Raw genomic sequence first — 20,038 nt, 5'->3', positions numbered from 1 at the left:
GGGACAGCACTGGACTCAGTCACATTCCATCACACAGCCAGATTTATGAGGACAAATCATGATTTTTGTGCCCTTGTGCAAATAATACATAGATCCACCCCTAAAGTTTAATGTAGGATTCAATGTGTACTATTTAAAAGCTCACTGAAGTTTCTCCAAGAACATTTCTTACAGTGGATGATAAACACAGTTGGTTCCTCAGGCCTTTTATTGAAACCTCTAGATATTTTTAGGGCAGCTAGGTGATAGTGACTATTTTGTATATAAAGAAACACATATCTTAGAGCAATTCTGACAGGCTTTGCTAATAATTGTGCAAATTTGAGATAGCAGCTAATCTTTCTCACTATAGCAAAAGTAAAAAGCTGTCCTAATGTAATGATACTGCACTACAACCAGCTAGGTATCAGTGTTTACGGTAATAGCTGTGTGCTCAGCGTGGGGTTGTTCATTTTGCTCTCGTGTTAGTATCAAGACACATTCCATGTACATGCAAAGGTCCTTCATGGAAACACCTTTTTGTGGTTTTGTTTTGTTTTGGTTTTTTTAGTTGTTAAGATTTTTAAGGTTTAGTTGTTAAGATTTTTGTTAAGACTCTCCATTTGCTGCTAAGAGGCTATTTTCTGGCATGGTTTTCTATGGTGTCTTTTCCCATCTGTCCCTTTCTATATCCCAATTACTGGACAGATTTTGGTTTTCTTTTGAAGATACTGAAAACTCAAAACATTACCCAAACTGTAATACATGTATGTTTTACACAGAACTGCAGTGTATCTACATATATAACCTATAGGCAGGTTGTTTAAGCATTTGGCAAGTGATCTTTTGAATTATTAATTATCAAAATTGTTAACTTGATGAAACAGCCTCTTATACATAATAAAGTCTCACTTTATCAAAATACCAAAAGCAGTATTTCCAGCCCAATAGGGCAGATGTTTTCTTTATGAAGTTACGGCAGTTGCAGGTATTGTACCACAATTGACCTCTCAAAGACTTCAGAGGTCCCAAAGGAAGTGGGATGTATCTTTTAACTTTTTAAAATTTAAGTTTCTAACAAACATTCTCCCTCCACATCATTTTGGAGACAGTGATTCAGACAGATGGTTATTATAGAAAATTACATACCAAAATGGAAGGTAAAAATAGGGTGCATAATACCAATCCTGGAACATACCTCTCTTACTCTTCAATTTCTGGAAATAATCATTTCCATAAAAGCCAGCCATGGGTGCAGAGTTGGATATTCCCCTTATTTAATGCAAATTGTGCATCATCATACATGCTTTCAGTGTACCTGCAGTTGCAAATTACTTCAGATCTTAAAATTATGTTTTGAACCTGTCTTTATTACTGAAAAAAATGTAATGTTAAAAATAAGTAAAAATTTTCATTAAATATCTACTTTATAGAAGATTTTAATACCTATTTACTATTTTTGTTTTAGCAGTAACAGCTGAAAGGCCACTTCAGATCTAGAAAAGTTATTAAATGTTTCAAAATGTATCATTATGTTAAAATGTATCAGAGAACTCTTCCTCATTACTATGCTAAGAACATTGCAGTTAGCAGTGCTTTTTGACAATATACCAGACAGTGAAAACAAACATTAACAGTTTACATAATATTATAGATATTTAAGGATTATACAAGATATAAATATCCCTCCTTCACAATAAGATAAATATTTATTTCATAATTTGTTCAAGGTGCTTTGAAGATGCTTGTCAAAGGTGACAGATTTTGCATTCCTAAGTGGTTGAGGTCTTCCATTGCAAAATGTCAGCCCTAGGTTGATTAATTTATATATTGTTGTTAGTTCCTATTTTCATATTCATTAACTAGTTGAACTTGATGATCTTATTCTGTTTGACAGCCTCAATTTGGCCAGCATGACAAGTGCTTTGGTAAAAGAACTGATATTGAAACAATTCTGAGTTTTTCTATTAGTTAAGGGTTCTTACATCCAACACACCCATCTCACATCACTACAGGAAGAATTCCTTGTAAGGACAGAGTCAAATGAAGTGTCACTGTCCATACACTCCTACTGTAAGTACCTCAACCAGATAATGTAAGCATCTCTATGTTTCATGGTCTTTCTATGAGACTTCAGGTTGATATGGTAATAATGAAAGCAACAGAATTCAGAATGAAATTCGGGTGCATTAATTGCAGAATAAGCATGACAGGAACAGAGTTTTTGCAGAATTGCAAAACTGTAAGGTTAGCTTTTAAAAGGCATAAAGTTAGTTTTTTTCACAGCATTTTAAGTTTGCTTCTAGGTTTGTCTCATCATAAGGAATGGGATTCATTCTGCAGCCTCTTCACCTCCTCCCACCTAGGAGTGACTTGAGGATTGCAGAGAGGAAGTAAAAAAAGATATTTTGCATCATTTAATTATGAGCTCTTTAGCTGCCTGAGTAATGTTGATGGAGTCCAGAAAAATGTATCTTGTCTGCCTTAGGCAGTATAAAATAGGAACACGCTTCAGCTCAGAGGGGAAAAGAGGCACATGGAGAGATTAGAACAGGGAACTTGCACTTAACTAGTGGCAAAAGCATGAGAAAATTTACTGGCAAAATACTAACACTCCATCTTCTGAGAAGCTTGACATCAGAGAAGAAGGTTTTGCTGTTTTAAAAAATCCACCAAACAGACAAAAACCAAAAAAGATTAAATACTGTCAAAAACTATTTCCCTTCCAAGATAATCAGGCTCCAGTTATTTGAATCACTGTTGTTCTTCCCAGAAGTTGTAAAATGATGCAACAGGAGTGTATTGTTAAATGCCCCTCCACTGAAAGGAGCAAATCACAGCTCTCTTGTTCCCCAGTTTCCATCCCTGAACTTCCAGTTTTTCTGGGTGTTACTCCCCTCTTATAATCATGGTAGTGACAAAGAGTAAGGCCTATGTAAGTAAGCCTTGTCCCAACCCCTTGGTAAGTCAGAACAACAACTTGTATAGGCTGCCTGCTTTAAGGTGAAGGACTACACAGTTGATAGAGGTTGATTCTGTTCCTACTGAAGTCTAAGGGAGTTAAGTTTATAACCAGGAAACCTCTCTCAGCTGTAGCTGTCTTCAGATCATATGCAGCTGTAGCTCCCTTGGCTATTCTCTAAGTCTGCAGCTCCAGAAGGGGAAATTCTCCTGTCCTGTAGCACATACCCAGACAAGTAAGGGGGTCTGATCCCATCAAATTTTAAGAGCTTGTGAGAACATGATCCAGTTTTGTGTACTGACTAATCTGCAGACCTAAACTCTCTTTTGCAGGGCTGGGGTTGTCTGTGTGTGTGTTGGAATTTTCTTGATTTCCACCTTAGGAATAGTCACAAAAAAGGTATGAACTGTGAGACAGGAGCACGACTTGGATACAAGGAACAAAATGCATCAGCTGACTTAGAGCTAGGCAACCCCAAGTCAGTCAGGAAAAACGCTGGTTACTAGCTAAAAAGTAACACAAGCCTTTCTGCCAATAAGATAGGGAGCACAATCATCAGGTGGAGCAAGTGTTTACTTAAAAATCTCTGTTCTCTAGCACTACTTTATAGGTCCACAGTTTGTGGTAATTGGGAGTGGGGCTGCAGCCCAGCCTCATCCCCAGTGGGTGCAGCTGTGAGAAGCAGCTGAGCAGCACTGACAGCAATGAGCCATGGAGTGCCCAGGGGCACTGCCCAGCCACCAAAGGGAACAGAGGCACACAGAGGGCACACAGGTGCACTGCATCAACATGAGGGGCATGAAAGGTTGGGCTGAAGAATAAGGAGAGCAGGTACTTGCAGCCTTCTGCAGTGATATGGTGTTGCTCTCTGTGGGGGAATGCTTAAAGCCTTCTAAAATTCAATGGGGGTACTCTGTGTATTGTGGCTGTCGCAACTCTGACATATGCTGTGACACTACCTCAAGCTGCTTACTCTGATATGTTGATAGATGTCATACACAGAAGTCTATCTCCTTCAGACAAAGAAATGGAGAATGAACCATGGGAGGGCTGTTTCTGTTGCACCAAAATAAGGATATTTGGTTTAAAGACTTCTATTCAATTATCTTAACCAGTGAGGCTTTTAGTATTGGTATTTCTATTGGTATTTTTTTGCAGAAAAAAGTGCCTCCTTGTCTTTGACAGAAAGACAAGAGCAGCTTTGCTCAAAGACTATCTCTTAGAATGACCAAATCAGATTTCAGGAATATTAAATCCTTCTGCATTTCCTTCATGAGCCTTATGATTTCTAAATTTAAACCGTTTAGAATTTAGATCACAAACTACTCTCTAAACAGTGATTTGATGAAATGTAGGAATCCTGTGGAAGGCTGTGTTTTTCTTAAAATAGGAGAGAAGGAGTATTTATTTTGGGTACAACACTATCTTGTTAAAAGAAAAAAATCATGGCTTTGTAGAGATTTTTTCAGAAGTAAAATTCATGAGGAAATGTCAATGTCTTTAAAAACATGTTTAACAGGTCAACATTACATTTGTATTTTGTTGTTGCAAACATGACACACATTACAAATAATTCCATTAAGTAAAAAGTTGCCTAGACTAAGATCATCTTTGTATCAAGCTGAAGGCTCTTACTGCATATGCAGAGATGTAGGAAAATTTAAAATTCAGACTGTAGTTAAGCTAGGAAAGTATGACTTTTTAAGGCTTGAGAAAATGAAAGAAATAGCAAGTCTTCTATTTCTACAGTTGAAATGTCAAAACAAACCTATAAAAAAAAGTCTCAGGAAAAGACTGCTTGGGTAATATACACCAATAAAGTGAAGTCTGTTCATAAATAACTTAACAAAACTGCCTGCAGGCTGTGACATCAGCATACTGGCATGGTCTTTAATGCTAAAAAACTGTGTACAGAAGCAAGACTTACGTGGAGTGTGTTTGCCAGTGATTTTGTAAGTGCTTCTGCACAGGAAAACCTTATTCATGTCTCTTCAAGATGTCCTTCTATGGAGAAAGCTTGGGGAAAAAAATTAAAAATCCTAAAAATGAAAAAACTAAAATGTCACAACTGCCTTACAATATGAAATATATATCAGGCAAGTAGCTTTCAGGTTCTCTTCTTGCATTGCCTGCATATCCACAAAGTTCATAAAACAACTAAATGATGATTTATGCATGGTAACTTCCTTGGCAGTAATTGTTATGCCAATAAAAACTTATTTACTAATTGCAGACATCCATACAATAATATGTAGGTTTTTTTATTGCATGAACCAATCAATCAGTGTGAAGCACAGATGGTGAATGGTGAGAAGAGAAAACATTCTTTGTTTGCCTTTATTTCTAAAGAAAAATGTCTAAGCTATATTGTTGTCACTGGGAAGTGGGTCTCTGCTCTGAAATGTAGAGCAAAATAATGCAGCTTGACCTAGAAACTGTATAGTTTCTGTGGCTACAGAGGTAAGATCTTGCTGCAAACAGGCAACAAAAGATAAATTACTATTGTACATATGTAACTTAGCTCATTTATTTGTGCGTAGAATCACAGAGAATTTAAGAAATGCCAATGTATTAGATCAGCAACACCAGCAAAGACAGACCTTAAATCTGTAGCACTATTTCAGTGCTCAAAAGCTGTACTTCATCCATGGGAACTTCAATGAACTTGTAAAGACTGAATGCCACATCAATATTCCCAGCACCAGCTCAGGAACTTCACAATTCTTCTATTGTTTAATTTATGAATATTGCAGCTCAAGCTTGCTCAAGTTCCACAAGGACTCCATGGCAATCTTTAGGGTGAAGAAAAATCACAGGTTTGCCATGTGCACCTATTTTTGGCTCTTCACTCAATATTCGTATCTTTTTTTTCTTCAGTTCTGTCATAGCCGCTTTTATGTCATCAACCTTTTAAAAAAGATACAGTTCACACAAATTAACATATTGCCCTGTATTATGCAGATTTTACATTTAGGAGCAATAACAATTCCTTACTGAAATGTTATTTCTAAGTTCTAATATAATTCTGAAAATAAGTTATAAACCATTTTAAAACATCTAGTGTTAAAAATACAACAGGAACTTGCATTTGTTATTTGAAGATTTTATAAAATACAATTTAAATGGATTGTGCAATATTTAAGAAATTAATAAACAAAATCACTCATGCACAAAGCATTTTTTTGTTGTTACTTCATAAGGACTCCATAAATAATCTAAATTCTGCATTACTTTCTGCTCTCAATAACTGCAATAAAGAAAATACCTGCCTTTATAAGTAATGACAGAGGACTGACTCATTAAATGCTGGTGAAAAGGGGAGGACAGTGGGCAGAAGGTAAAAGCCCCTTTAGATTTATGTATTCTCCTTCTGAGTAGGTAAAGGTTCATAAAGTTTCCTAAGGAAAAAAGCTTGGAATAATAAAAAATATATCCAGATGTGGTCTTCCTATTGAGCTTAACTATAATAGCCATTAAAACAGTATTTCAGTACAATTTCCTACAAAAATATGTAATTAACAAAAATATGCCTTTACTGTGCAATGTGATCTGAAGTTCTGATGTCATGTTATCTAATGAAATTTGAATTTTCCTAAAATTTAAATGCATTCTTTTTTTGAAATAATAATATTTACCCTCAGTTCAGAAAATTCAATAGTCAGTAATCAATAAAGACCTAGAATTAAAATAATATATCACTGCTATTTTTGAAGGCTGAGGTGTCTGGACATAATTTGGTGAATAAACTCGTCTCCCAATGCCATGGTAGGGAAGAAGGAAATTCCTAGCTTTAATCCAGAGAAACAGGCATCACTTAATTCCTACCCATTTGCAGTAGTTTTGTTCATGAATAATCCAAACTCACTACAACTCTTCTTACACACAACTAGCAGATTGCAAAACAAAAAGGAATGACTGTCAAATTATCTAAACTAGAAAGGCCACATGTGACACGGCCCCCTCCAGATTCTTCCCCTGAGCAGAAAAGCCACAGCAGCTGCTGCTCCTGTCCTGCAGAGGTGGCCTGAAGAGGAGTCTGGGCTCAGATGGAATGAACCCCTGCATCCCTTTGGGTGCATCCATATTAGATGAGTACCAGGCTTGGATTGCTCTCTGATTCTACTGTGTCCAGCATGGTTTTCACTGCAGGTATTATATTGTATCTGGTCAGGAATAATTTAATTTCTTCTTAAAATATTTACCTGTTTGAAACAATTCACCCATCAAAACATCTGTTTAAATTTTCCTTTGTATAAGAGAGAAATATGACAACCTTATATGTTAGTTCTTGACACAGGTCAAGCTTATTAAAATATGCATACTTGAATGTATCTATCTTATTACAATAAATATTACGTTAAAATACCTCAATGCAGATATGATGCATTCCTCCAGTCTTGTTTTTTTGCAGGAAGCTTGCAATGGGACTTTTCTCTCCTAACGGATGTAGAAGTTCCAGCTTGGTATTTCCCAGCTCCACAAAAACAGTGTAGACACCATGTTCAGGAAGAGCAACAGTCTCACTCACCTGGGCTCCTAACACATCTTTATACAAGGACTGAGCTTTCTCCAAATCAGGCACTGCAATTGCCACGTGATTAAGTCGGCCCAGTTTCCACAAACAGCTTGGAATGTTTTGTGAGAAGGACTTTGATGAGGAGAGAGTTTGTACTGTGGGAGCAGAAGTCTGCAGCCTGCTAAGAAGCCCTGAAAAGCAAGTGAATAGCACTGACACCATGCTTTTGAGAAAGTCCCAGTGCCTGCTCTTTCCCCTGTAAAGGCCTGCAGAGCTGCCAAGTCATTGGCACACCCTTGTGCAATGCTCAGGGTAGGCTGAGAGCAAGGAAACAGTTACTTTGTTTTCAGACTAAGTAAATATTCAGACCTATTAAAAGAGTAATAAATAAAAACCCAAAGCTGACTCAAATTTGCTGTAAATCTTTACATATACCTGTTGAAAAGAGGAAAACAGGACCAATTGTAAAGGCCAACTGCATAATGTGTTTAAAAGTGACTTTTGAAATTTTCAGAGCTTCTTAAGAAATGAAGAAAGAAATACGGATATGCCTATGCATCTCAAAATTATAGGAAACAAACAAAAAGGTCACAAAAAATAAAGATAAAAAATGAGGGTACTTGCAAATTAATTACCTTAAAAATCAATCTGTCAGTACCAAAATCTAGAGGGACTGGGGGTGGGGAGAAATTTTTATAGTATCAGCTGTTTCTAGAACCAAAATTAGAATTAGATTAAAAGACATATTCATAAAAGCTACATTATAATTCCATGCCAGTTTGCTTTAGGCCAAGTCAGAGCTCCCAATGCCTCAAGGCCAAGCTAGAGGCATCTTATCCTTTTGGGAGTCTTTGAGGTGTTCTTTCCGTTAAAGTCACAAATGTGCTATTTCGCTAAGAGATTGTGCCAGTGATGCACTGAGATTCTGGATGCATTGCAACACACTGAGGATAGATAGCCTGTCTGGGCTCTTGGTGCTCTGTAAGGTCAGTAATAGCTGTAATTAATTAAATCAGCTTTGCTTCACAGTATGGAACTGAGAGCTACCATTCCACAGGAATTCAAGATTTACGGCTATCAGTTAATTTTTCTTCAAACACTGATAAATCCTTAAACCTAAGTCTTTCTGAGCATGGTGCTGGGATGGAGGAAGAAATCTTTGCATGTATTTGACACTTAAAATTCCAACATGCAATGTGCATATTAGCGAGGACTCTATCACAAAAATAAGTCTATTCACAATTTTTTGTGATAATAAATCAACATCCTACATTAAGTATTTACAGAAACTTTTCCAGTGCTGCAAGTAACTGCCCTGCAGTATTTCTTGCCAGGTTTTCACACAGTCCATCCTATCATCTCCTTCATCACAGCCAGAAGCTCTGGACAATTCTTTCACTTAGTACCTTTAGGCTATCATACTGGTATAGGACAGCAACTGCTTTTCAACTTCTTACATGTTAAAAAAAATCCCTTTGAAATTTCCACATGAAAAAAAAATTGTTTTTCAAATGTCTGTGCATAAACTATTTTGTGGAAACACTTGCCATGTCAATGCAGCTGAATCAGGGTGAATCATGTTATTCTGTGAGGGAGCAGCACTGTGCAGTGCCTCAAATGCATAAGGTGCATGATTAAAGGCATGGCTAATTAACTAGTATAGGGCTTGACAATTAACCAGAGTAAATAAATGTGTTACAAAACTAACAACCCCCCAATATCTGCTATACAGTCTTTCCTGCCCACCTAAGCTTCTACTGAAGTAGCTCCATTTTGTACTGTAATTTCTTAAGACATTCTTGCTGAAGCAAGAGATATTTTTCCACTTGGAGGAAGGCAGTATTCTCTAAATAAGAAAAATCCTTTGAAAGAGAAGGATCCCTTACTATATAATTTATTATGTGTTCCAGAGCCTTTTACTGTTTTATTTTTTCTTCCAAATATTAACAGACTGCAGTTCAACAGAAATACTACTAATGTAGATATTTTTTCAAGCAGTCTTTACTAATGGGAAGGCAAGGATTTTTCCATTATTTTACATCTGACATCTGTAGTTCTTGTTGCACTTTACACAGGGCACATATGACCACACAGTTATTGTAATTTAATTTGTTTTTTTTTCTATTTCAAGTAAATAGACAAAGACACTGACTGTTTGTTACTCAGCTATTTGTGAAGCACTAGAAAAAATAATAGAAAATGCTCTTTCTTATGGGTTCTGCCCCAGAAATATTTGATTTCTTGTGCTGTTTCCTGGGAAGACAATAGACTGAAAAAGTGAAGTATATTCCTAGGATTCTTGTAAAGTCAAAGATACTTAAATACTCACTCATATAAGCGCTTATTTTATGAAGTCCTAGCTCTAGTCAGATGCATAGAGTGTTAATTTTAAATCCATAATTTAATTGACTGAGGTTAAACAAAAAGCGTTTGTTTTTCTTACATTATCTAGATCAGTAACTATATAGATTACTTAAAATTCTAATCTTCTTCTAACCCAATAATCAAAAATGGCCCTGCAGTGAAAAAGAAAGCTTTTCAGCAAACTTCAGATTGAAACCCCATCATCTCCACGTTTCCAGGAAAGAAACACTTGTATTTATATATGCATCACAAAACTAGTTCTATAGTATATAACTTTCTTCAGCTTCATTTGAAGAATATTTTTAAATTTATCTATTTGGGGATCATTCTATTGATGATTGACTCATTTACTTGTAGTATGCACATCAGAGTTTAAATATACAGTTGTACCAAGTAAGGGCTACATTCTTCAACCGAGCAGATTATAAAGTAACAAGTTCAAATGTTTATTCGTAGCCTCGTTTTTTGCTTCTGATGTGGATTAGTGCTCATTGACCTAATCAAGGAAACTAAGGAATCAAATACAAGCCAAACCAAACTGAATTCAGTCACGTTCTCTATGGGAAGGTTTTACAACAGTGGGTTGCAGCAAGAACCTTGTCATGGGCACTGCTTTATCGTCACTCTTTTCAGGTGGTGACAAACTCCCAAAGCATGGAGAGGATGCTGTTACCAATCTGGCACATAGGGGCTGTGTGTTCACTCTCTGGGCCAAATGGAGAAAAGGGCATAGTATGGTCATTCTTAAATTCCAGCAATTTCAAGGTGGTGTGAGCATCCTGGGAACTCTGGAGACTAACTGGGCTCACAGTACTGCTCTGCTGTGCTGGATGGGGCTTTTGGGAATTACATGGGCTCCACAGCTCAAGGGAACTGAGTCTCAGTGTGCTGTGGCTTTTGTTCCTTCCTTCAAAGTGCAATCATACGAAGGTGTTTTCATTCCCAGTATCCTACTGATCGATCACTGACAGCATTGAGCCTCTCATTCACTTTTCTCCTGGTCTGGGGCTACCAAGTAAAATGTTTTAGGTATTGTGAGTTAAACCTACCCTACCAGAGTGAACAGTACAGGTTATTACCATAAACGGCAAATTATTTTGAATTTTACCTCCAAACCACACATCAAAAAGACAAGTTCCTCCTTGCACTTTAGGCTTGGCGTTTGCTCTCTAAGTTTACCCTACGCAGCTAATGTCAGTGGTTAATGCGCCCGTCAGCTGGATCGGGAGAACTTGTTTTTATTGCAGAAGCGGCAGCTTCGTTCGGCCTGCGGAGCTCTCCCGGGGAGATCCGCCAGGCCGGAGCGCACCCCGAGCCCCGCGCCCGCCGCCCCTCCTTCCCGCCGCCCCGCTCGCCGCCCCGCGTTACCGGCCGCTCCGCGCCGCAGCGCCGCCGCCATCTCCGCCCGCTCGGCCGCGGCGGCGCCGCCCCCGGCGCCCTCCGCGCGGCAGCGCCGAGCCTCGCCGGGGGCCGGGCCCGCCGCGCCGCGCCATTGGAGCCTCGCGGGGGCCGGGCCGGCGCTGCCCGGGCCTCGGAGACAGCGTGCCGAAGAGCGCTGCGGTAGGAAGCGGCATTTGCCGAGGAAGTTTTCTGAGCAAATCCCACAGAATCAGTTAGGTTGGACAAGACGACCGAGATCATCGAGTCCAACCTATTACTGAACATGTCATCTAAACCAGAGCTCTAAGTGCCACATCCAGACCTCCCTAGGTAACTCCACCACCTCCCTAGGCAGTGCATTCAAGTATCTAATCACCCCTTCTGAGAAAAAAAATTTCTTCTGATGTCCAACCTGTCCCCTGGTGCAGCTTGAGACCATGTCCTCTTGTCCTGTTGCCAGGACAAGTGACACCAGGAGGGTGTCTGGCTGGACCCTCCTGGTGTAGGAAGTTATAGGGGGCAATAAGGTCACCCCAAGCCTCCTTTTCTCCAGGCTCAGGCCCCCCAGCTCCCTCAGCCACTCCTCATCTGACTTTTCCAGCTTTGTTGCCATTCTCTGGACTTGCTCCAGCATCTCACAATGTCCTTCCTGAGCTGAGAGGTCCAGAACTCACGGGTGGCCTTACCAGTGCAGAATACAGGGGAACAATCACTTCCCTGGTCCTGCTGGCCGCGCTCTTCCTGATACAGACGGGGATGCCGTGAAGCATTGTGCCAGAGAGACTCAGGACAGTGAGCAGGCTGTCTGCTGATGCTGCAGTCTTGCTGTGTCAGGCATAGCACACTGCAACTAGCTGAGATACAGCCTAAGTAGATAAACAGCTTGTGCCACTTCAAATCTTAATTTGTGACATTGCAGGGCATTCTTTGCACTGAAAAGGCTTTATATGTTGGTAGGAAAGAAACATGAAAGCGGCAGAGGCAGGAGAAGTATTGAAGTTAAAAGGTTAGTAGTCACAGTTTTGGATCAAGTTGCAGAAGGCTGTGTGGGTGGCTGGAAACACAAGGGTCTGTGGGTGTAGGGCTTAATTTTACTTTACAAAATAAACCTTAAGAAACTACATGATGTAAGAGGGGACTTGCAGAGCACTGGGCAGTGCTGTGTGGATGGTGAAAGGTGTGTGTGTGTGTGCACATCGTTAGCCTGAACTTGTAGACACCAGGTAAGATCAGGTGTTTTACCGGCAGAATCAGCTGGAAATGTGCAGTTCTAAAACAGCCCTTGCATCTAGGTCAGAGATTCAAAACCGTGAAGTGAGATGAATGTACCTTCACTATATTTAGAGCAGGTTTCCCAGTGCTGATGCAAATCCCAGTCTGCAGCAACACCGCGCCCTTCCCAGGGCGGCAACCAGCAGCCACCACGCACGACTGCCATACTGTGCTGGGGGTTCTGGGAGAACGAGGCGCTTCTAACGGAGGGCTGGGCCAGGGGGCGGGGATGCCTGGTTCAGGGGGCGGGGATGGCACGGCTCGGAAGCGGGGCGGGGCAGAGTTCCGCTGTGCGCGGAACCCTGGCGGCGGCCGCGGAGCCGGCCGGGCCTGAGCGCGGGGCGCGGCGGAGGCGGGGCGGGCCCCACGTGCGCGCGGGGCGATGGCGGCGGTGCCGCGGCTCCCGGGGCTCCAGGGCATCCAGACGTGCCTCAGGGTGGCGGGAGCGGCGGCGGCGCGCCCCGAGTGCTTCCTCAGGTACCGCGGGGCGGCGGGGGGAGGCATTGGTAGCCCTAGAGGAAAACCTTTTACACCCAGCCAGGTGTAACAGTTGAGGAGTGGGGCGGTGGAGAAGCGCAGTTACATCTTTCAAACCTGGGTTCTGGCTCTTGGACGATTGAGGTGTTTAGTGCTGTACTGTTTACTTGCCCAAAATGTCTGGAGTGCTTAAATAAGATCAACATATTGTAAGATGCAGCTGTAGAAAGCTGGGATTTTCTGTCCAGCTGCTACTTCCTACACGAAGTGTAATGAAACTGAAAGGATTAATAATTTTGTGATTTTTTTTTCTGTGACTGCGTAGTAGCAGTACTCCAAGCGATGTATGGAAAGTTAAGCCGCAGCAGTAGCTATTGAAAGGTGCTGTTCTGCAGCACCAGAGAACCAAAGCAGGTACAACAAGAGCAGCCGTGTGATTGACTTAGTGGAAAGTGTTAAGCTTTTTTATTTTTCTGCTCTCAGTGTGCAGGATGGGCTGGCTGCCGACTTCAGAGCGATGACAAAGACTCTCTACGATTTGAATAAAGGAAGTAACATAGTTCGTGGGGGTCCTCTAAAAGAGCTGGTGATAGAAAAGTTTGATGAAGAACAGATTTGGCAGCAACTAGAGCTCCAGAACAATGCAGTTCTCGATTTCTTCAAGAAATCCATTGCAAGGGATGCCGAGGATGAAGATCTTTGCCTTCTCTCAGACCAGGAAGAGGATGGCTCTGATGCAGAGACCAGCAGTGACAAGGAGTTGGAAGACAGCATAATGGAAGCAGAAACTGAACAGATGAATGTGTATACAAAAGATAAAGAAAAAGATAAAACTAAAGCTAAAGAAAAGCAAAGTAAACTCAGAGAAAGTGTAATGCAGAAATACAGTGATGAGGATTCTGATATTGACTTTGATATTGAAGCACTGGAGCAACAAGCTAAAACAGCCAAGGAAACCACACTGAGAAAGAAGGGAAGAAAATCTGTAGTGGATGACAAGTTTTTCAAGCTAGCTGAGATGGAAGCTTTTTTAGAACATGCAGAGAAGGAAGACAAGGAAAAAGAAGAAGAAGAAGATGACATTAATTATTTTGAAGACATTTTCTCAGATGATGATGAAGACTTAGAAGAAGCTAAAGTCAAAGTGAGTTTTTTCCTTCAAATCAAAATCTGGTATCTGTTAGGATGACCATAAAATGTTTAACTCTGTAGAAACTGCCAAGTTACATTTGTTTATGTAATTAATGATTACTTCTGAAGCTTTACTTTAACAATTAATATCTGGTAAGAAAATTTCCTGGTGTAGAAGGACATAGGATCCTGCTATTCCAGACTCTCCTTACATGGGCCTTGGGCTTTTACATGAATAAAGGAAGAGATAATACCCACAGGAAATCAGAGGCCTTGAAGAATTGCAGAATAGGGGACCCAGCAAATGAAAAGATCAGCATCTGGCAATTAGGGATCACTGAGGTGGCTGGTGCAGAGCAAAGGGTTTTTTCCAGGGACATGCCTTGTGACTGTGATACAACTTAAATTGATGAATAATTGATTCTAAAATAAGTATATTATTATTCAGTATTACCAGACATTCTCACAAGCAAGTAAGAAATAGACCCAGGGAATCGGTGTGCATTCTAGCAAGTATTTGGCAAAATGTACAGTTCCTTGACTTCTGTATGTGTAAGTGGTAGAGAACTGAAAATACCAGGAAAAGAAATCAGTTTTACTATGATCCTCTACCACAGGTTAAGGCATCACTACCCTGAATTATTGTTGCACTACCCTAAATTACTGTTGCACAAGAAGTGCTGTTCCCCAGGCACTAAAGACTTTAAAAGACAAGATGCTCTTTGATTTCTGTCAGTCTTAACAGCTGTGGTTTGTTGTTTGGGTTTTTTTTCCCTCTCACCTTTTTAGCCAATAAAAAGTTCAAGAGATATGACATACAAAGATTTCTTTGATCCAGTTGATGATGATGATGGTGATGATGATTTAGTAGCTAATGATGCTGAAGAGGATCAGGAAGAGGAAGCAGACAGTGCCATGGAAGAGCAAAATGAAGGAAGTATGTCTGAGTAAGTAAAATGCAGGTAAAATGTTCTCATAATTTTACACAGAAGTAAAGCAGAAAATACTGAGAATTCCACCCTCACTCTGGTCACACTGTGCCATTCTCAGTTAACTGTTGTATGTTCATGGTTTATGTTGTCAGCTTACTTAATTTTTTAAAATATTGTCCCTTGAACTTTATTTGAATAAAGCATTTAAGAGTTGTTCAAAGTTATTTTTATTATCCAGAAGTTTCCCTAGTGTCCTCTGCCTTTAGGGGGATCCCTGAAACCTGTTGTAAACTGTAAGTTACTTGTAGCAAGTAAACATCTAAAGGCTGAAATACTTTAATGTGAAAAATTAAAAAGGCTTCTCAACTTTTATATTAAATGTTGTTGTTACAGGTTTGAGGATATGGATGAAATGGTGGAGCACATGAGAAATAAAGAAGCTTCTAAAAAAGTAACTTTCAATTTGCCAGATGACAGTGAAACAGAAGATGTAGCTGAAGGGCAATTAGAGAAGGGCATCAGTCCCAGTGAAATAAAGTCATCATTTGAGAAGAGACAGGAAAAGGTAATTTTGGTTTGGTTTTCTTTGAGTTTTGTTCATATTTTATTTGGCTAATACTTCAAAACAGTGGCAAATAACTTTTGTTTTACTGGTTGTTTCATTTGTTCAGAATCCAGCAAATAAAAAGAAGGTATTTAAAATTTAAGGAAGACATGTGGTTTATCTACATAGATACATCTGCAATCATATATTCCCTCATGTACCTGAAATAAATATTAATTTCTTGCTGCAAGTTTACGAGTGAGCTCTGTTTTAAACTTTGTAGGAAATTGTGTTTTCCAGATGAGCAAAAAAATAAAAAGCTTGGAAGAAGCATTGTTAGAGGAGAAACCTTGGCAGCTGAAAGGAGAAGTGACTGGACAGAAACGCCCTGAGAACAGCCTTTTGGAAGAAACGGTGCTTTTTGACCACGCAGTCCGAATGGGTAAGGAGAGGGACAGGGCTTTGCTCACAGCATGTGCCAGACCATGCTGGGTATTCTGCCCTTTCACCTTGCTGAAAACACCTGTGATTCAAGAGCAGGGTAACAGGAGACCAGGTTAAACTTTTTGATTTGATTTTGAGGTTGTTTCACCCTGCATTTTCACAGTAGAAACTACAGAAAACTATAATTTCTTTTTGTTAGTTTTTAATTTACCTGAAAGTTCGTAACTTTGGTAGCAGACCTAATAATTTAGCAGCCTTATGTAATGTGACTTACTTTTACTTATATTTATTTACTTCACCTTCAATTGCTACATTTTTGTGAAGGTTTTACTTTCTTTTTGTGTAGTTTATTCTTTATTGAACAAGACCTGTTTCTTGCTAGAGAAACATTAATCTTAAAATTCTTTACCTTTTTCTTTCAGCACCTGTGATCACAGAAGAAACTACTTTTCAGCTTGAAGATCTCATTAAACAAAGAATATTGGATGAGGTTAATATTATCCTACCTGTTCCTCCTTACATTGTTCATAGACTTGATTCACAGGGCACATTCCAAGGATGAGTTGGAATAATTTGCAATGTTAGGTGTAGAATTATCTTAATTTCTGCGACTGGTTGTTCTTTTTTCTTGATATTCACTGTATGTCTTTAGATTTCTAAGGAGCCCTATTTTTATATCCCTTTTATGTGCCAAGTTTTGGTGCACTTCAAAAGAGACTGCAGATAAAACTGTAAGGAGTTTATTTGGAATATAAAGCCAGTCTATAAGTCTTGGCTGTTACCACAACTAGTGCTCTGAGCATTCTTACACTGTCCAAAATTCAGTTGTTTGCTTCATTTTGCTTCAAAGCTACTGACAGAATATTAGTATCTCACAGCTTGTTGAGCCTTACTGTTCTTTGAATTTAAAAATGTGGGGAAGAGTTTGGAACTTGTTATAGTTGTTGCCTTCATTCACTAAAACCAAGGGCTCGAGTAGAGCTATAACTTTTATTACTTTTTTTTTTTTAATAAAAGTGCAAAACTTGATGAGTCCTGGGAAGCTACGTTCATAAACTAGTTAATTTATGTTTAATAAATAACTGAAAAATGTTCTAAAAGAGATGTAGCTGGTACTTCACTGTAGTTGCAATTGGTCATTACTTTATGACTTTCTCAGGCATGGGATGATGTAGTACCAAAAGAAAAACCCAAAGAGGAAGCTTTTGATTACAAGAAGCGGATCAGTTTGGATCATGAAAAGAGTAAGCTGAGTCTCGCTGAAATCTACGAGCAAGAATACATGAAACTTCACCAGGTAACAAAAACAATGCCTTTCCTTTGGGTTTGAAGTTCACACTGTGTACTCTTGTGTGTTCATTAATACACTTTCCAACTGGAAGTAATTTAGTCTTTCTCTGAGTGTTCACCAGTGAAAGAGCTCTGAATTGTAAATTGTGTTCTTATTAGTCTTGCTAAAGTAAAATAGCCTTATGAATGGTGTTACAGTTACATTGCATTTTTAATGCAGCAAAAGACTGAAGAGGAAGAAAATCCTGAACACAAAGAAATTCAGGAAATGATGGATTCACTCTTCCAGAAGCTGGATGCACTTTGTAATTTCCACTTCACACCCAAACCAGTAAGTGCATAAGTTTCATAAAGCTGGGGGCTTTCTCCCTTTTTTTTGAACTGGATACTTTAAAATACATTCCAGAAATGGAAAGCAAAGTAAACATTGGTGTTTACTGAGGTAATTCTTATTTCATATTAAATGCACTGCGATTGCCTCTAAACAAGCCCAGCTACTTGTGATCTTCAGTTGTCTGTCAGCTGCTGAGATGCTGTGCTCAGTCCTGAATGTGTCTCCTTCTTTCTAGCCGGTGCCAGAAATTAAAATAGTTTCGAACCTTCCAGCTATAAGTATGGAAGAAGTAGCACCAGTTGCTGTTAGTGATGCTGCTCTCTTAGCACCAGAGGAGATCAAGGTAAATATAAAATGCATAAGGTAGTTACAGAAGGATGTACTGTCTGTCAGATCAGTGGGAATTCTGCCCTTCCCATCCTGATGGGTGATTCCTCACCTTGTGGACTTTTTTTGGCCTAGAATTTTAGCATTTGTGGTTTTTGGGAGGTTTTGAGGGCTGAGGTGGTTTTTTTGCTTTTTTTTTGCTTTTTTTTTTTCCTATCTGGGGAAAGAGTAAATTTTATTTGGCTCCAGTAGGCCATACTACTATGCTTTGGTTTTGATCTTAACTGTTACTTGATGGTCATTGTTGTCCCAACATTTATATGGGTGTTGAGAGGGGGAAAGCTAAACAACACTAGAGCAGAGCAATTAGCATGTTGTACAAATCTCATTTCCCAGCTTTTGTCAGTTTTTGGCCTTTGCCTTATCCTGAGCTGTCACTTGAAATAATGGAAATGCTGAGATAGATTTGAGTTCTGTGAAGTGAGTCTTGTCTTTTGCACTGTTATGGATCTATTTAGGAAAAGAACAAAGCTGGTGATGTAAAAACAGATGCAGAAAAGACTCCCACAGACAAAAAACGAGAACTCAGAAGGAAAAAGCTCCGTAAACGTATGAAGCGAAGGGAAAAGGAGAAACGTCAAAAGCTTCTTGAAAAGATGAAACCAGAGCAAGGCACGAAACTTAGCAAAAAAGCTGCTGCAGCAAAATTAAAAAGGCTTACCAAAGAAGGCAAAGCATCTCTGCTCAAGGTAAGACTAAAATCCCAAGGACAGATAATTTTTCTCTAGAGAGGAAAGGAAACTTTTTCCCAAAGAATTACAAATATAAGGTTGGAAAAATATGAAAAAGCTGTATGATACAATTACTCTATATAAAAGCATGTTCATCAGGCAGAAATGATTTTGTGTGAGGTGCTACTTTTCTGTTTATTTAAAAGTTCACAAAGTGATGTTCTGCAAATACTAAGACATTTTCTTTATTTCCTGTATTTAAGCCATTCCACTTCATCAAGTGGGATTGCTTGAATGCACATTGAGGTTTCTATGTTCTGTATAAGCTTTGGGTAACTTAAACTGTTTTGTAATACAATATGCCTGTTTAACTTTGCCCTTATTGTGGAGCCTTCCCTATAATCTCATCAGATTGATATTGTTTTGCATGCTATAAAACAGTAAACTCATGCACCACTTATGATGCCTTTTAGATAGAACTCTAAAAATCTCTGAAATTTTGAAGTATTAGAAACTAATAGGAAAAATAACTTCATTACTTCCAGATGTTTGTACTTACTTTTTCAGAAGGCAAGTAGAACACAAAATACAGATACCCTATTGTAATTCATGATGTACAAGGGTCTGTTCTTGATGTCTGCTCTTGCCTATCAGGCTAATTGCTGCTTAGGAAGATAATGTAATATTTATTTCTTTAGATAGCAAGAGTGGAATAAAAATGTGGTGAACAATATCCTTTGAAAATCAGTTACCAGGTCTTTTTTAAATGAAATACCATTATGCTTGAGTAACTAGGAAGTAATATAATGGTAGTGTTTGTATGTTTCTTGGTTATAACAAATGTTTTATCCAATGGCAGGATGAAGGTAAAGACAAGGCCTTGAAATCATCCCAGGCCTTCTTTTCTCAGCTACAAGATCAAGTGAGAATGCAAATCAAAGATGCCAGCAAATTAAAGAAGAAACAGAAGAAGGAGAAAGCAATCTCTGTTCATAAACTGAAGTTGTAGTTTACCTTTTTTATACAGGTACATAGATATATACATCTTGTATATATTAAAATTTTCTTCTGAATTTGAGTAGGTTTTATTCTCTGATTTTTAAAATATTTTGTGAACTTCTAAGGTGATGTTCAGAGAGTTTTCTGTAGATTTTACTCTTATTTCCTACCATAGAACTCTGTTATTCTAAAAAGAAAGATTCTTGGTGTGGGCAGATACATATCAGTGTAAAATACTCGACATGTGCTGTAACTATACAGTCCCTTTAATCTATAGCCCAGAGCTTTGTCTGCTGTTACAATAGCTCTGGATCTAGAGCAGGAGGAACTGCATTTATTGACAAATTGAGGATGTA

At 39.0% G+C, this 20,038-nt stretch overlaps 2 protein-coding genes across 2 annotated transcripts; one reads left to right on the top strand and one right to left on the bottom strand.

The window, feature by feature from the left end:
- Nucleotides 1-5,443: 5,443 nt before the first annotated feature.
- MCEE (methylmalonyl-CoA epimerase) lies at nucleotides 5,444-11,252 on the bottom strand. Its single transcript, XM_021532072.3, has 3 exons — nucleotides 11,190-11,252; nucleotides 7,308-7,648; nucleotides 5,444-5,848 (listed from the first exon to the last, which is right to left on the bottom strand). Exons 1-3 carry the CDS (start codon nucleotides 11,218-11,220, stop codon nucleotides 5,696-5,698), a joined length of 525 nt encoding a protein of 174 aa, XP_021387747.1. The 5' UTR covers nucleotides 11,221-11,252; the 3' UTR covers nucleotides 5,444-5,695.
- A 1,565-nt stretch (nucleotides 11,253-12,817) lies between these two features.
- MPHOSPH10 (M-phase phosphoprotein 10) lies at nucleotides 12,818-19,761 on the top strand. Its single transcript, XM_021554216.3, has 11 exons — nucleotides 12,818-12,950; nucleotides 13,434-14,094; nucleotides 14,871-15,028; nucleotides 15,407-15,578; nucleotides 15,858-15,999; nucleotides 16,424-16,491; nucleotides 17,161-17,298; nucleotides 17,512-17,622; nucleotides 17,861-17,968; nucleotides 18,471-18,701; nucleotides 19,543-19,761. Exons 1-11 carry the CDS (start codon nucleotides 12,856-12,858, stop codon nucleotides 19,690-19,692), a joined length of 2,034 nt encoding a protein of 677 aa, XP_021409891.3. The 5' UTR covers nucleotides 12,818-12,855; the 3' UTR covers nucleotides 19,693-19,761.
- Nucleotides 19,762-20,038: the final 277 nt, after the last annotated feature.

Source organism: Lonchura striata, chromosome 11 (assembly GCF_046129695.1).
Source record: "Lonchura striata isolate bLonStr1 chromosome 11, bLonStr1.mat, whole genome shotgun sequence".
Classification (NCBI taxonomy): Eukaryota; Metazoa; Chordata; class Aves; order Passeriformes; family Estrildidae; genus Lonchura; species Lonchura striata.
Note: the sequence above shows the minus strand (reverse complement) of the source record. Positions and strands in the feature narration are given on the sequence as shown.

Bases quoted from the DNA above. Each gene is read 5' to 3' on its own strand.
- MCEE (XM_021532072.3), bottom strand. From the start codon at position 11,220: ATGGCGGCGGCGCTGCGGCGCGGAGCGGCCG. The intron at 7,649-11,189 runs GTAACGCGGGGC...CTTGCTTTTCAG, and splicing joins GCTGCGGCGCGGAGCGGCCG to GGCTTCTTAGCAGGCTGCAG. The intron at 5,849-7,307 runs GTATTTTAACGT...CTTTTTTAAAAG, and splicing joins TGCATCATATCTGCATTGAG to GTTGATGACATAAAAGCGGC.
- MPHOSPH10 (XM_021554216.3), top strand. From the start codon at position 12,856: ATGGCGGCGGTGCCGCGGCTCCCGGGGCTCCAGGGCATCCAGACGTGC. The intron at 12,951-13,433 runs GTACCGCGGGGC...TTCTGCTCTCAG, and splicing joins CGCCCCGAGTGCTTCCTCAG to TGTGCAGGATGGGCTGGCTG. The intron at 17,299-17,511 runs GTAACAAAAACA...TTTTTAATGCAG, and splicing joins AATACATGAAACTTCACCAG to CAAAAGACTGAAGAGGAAGA.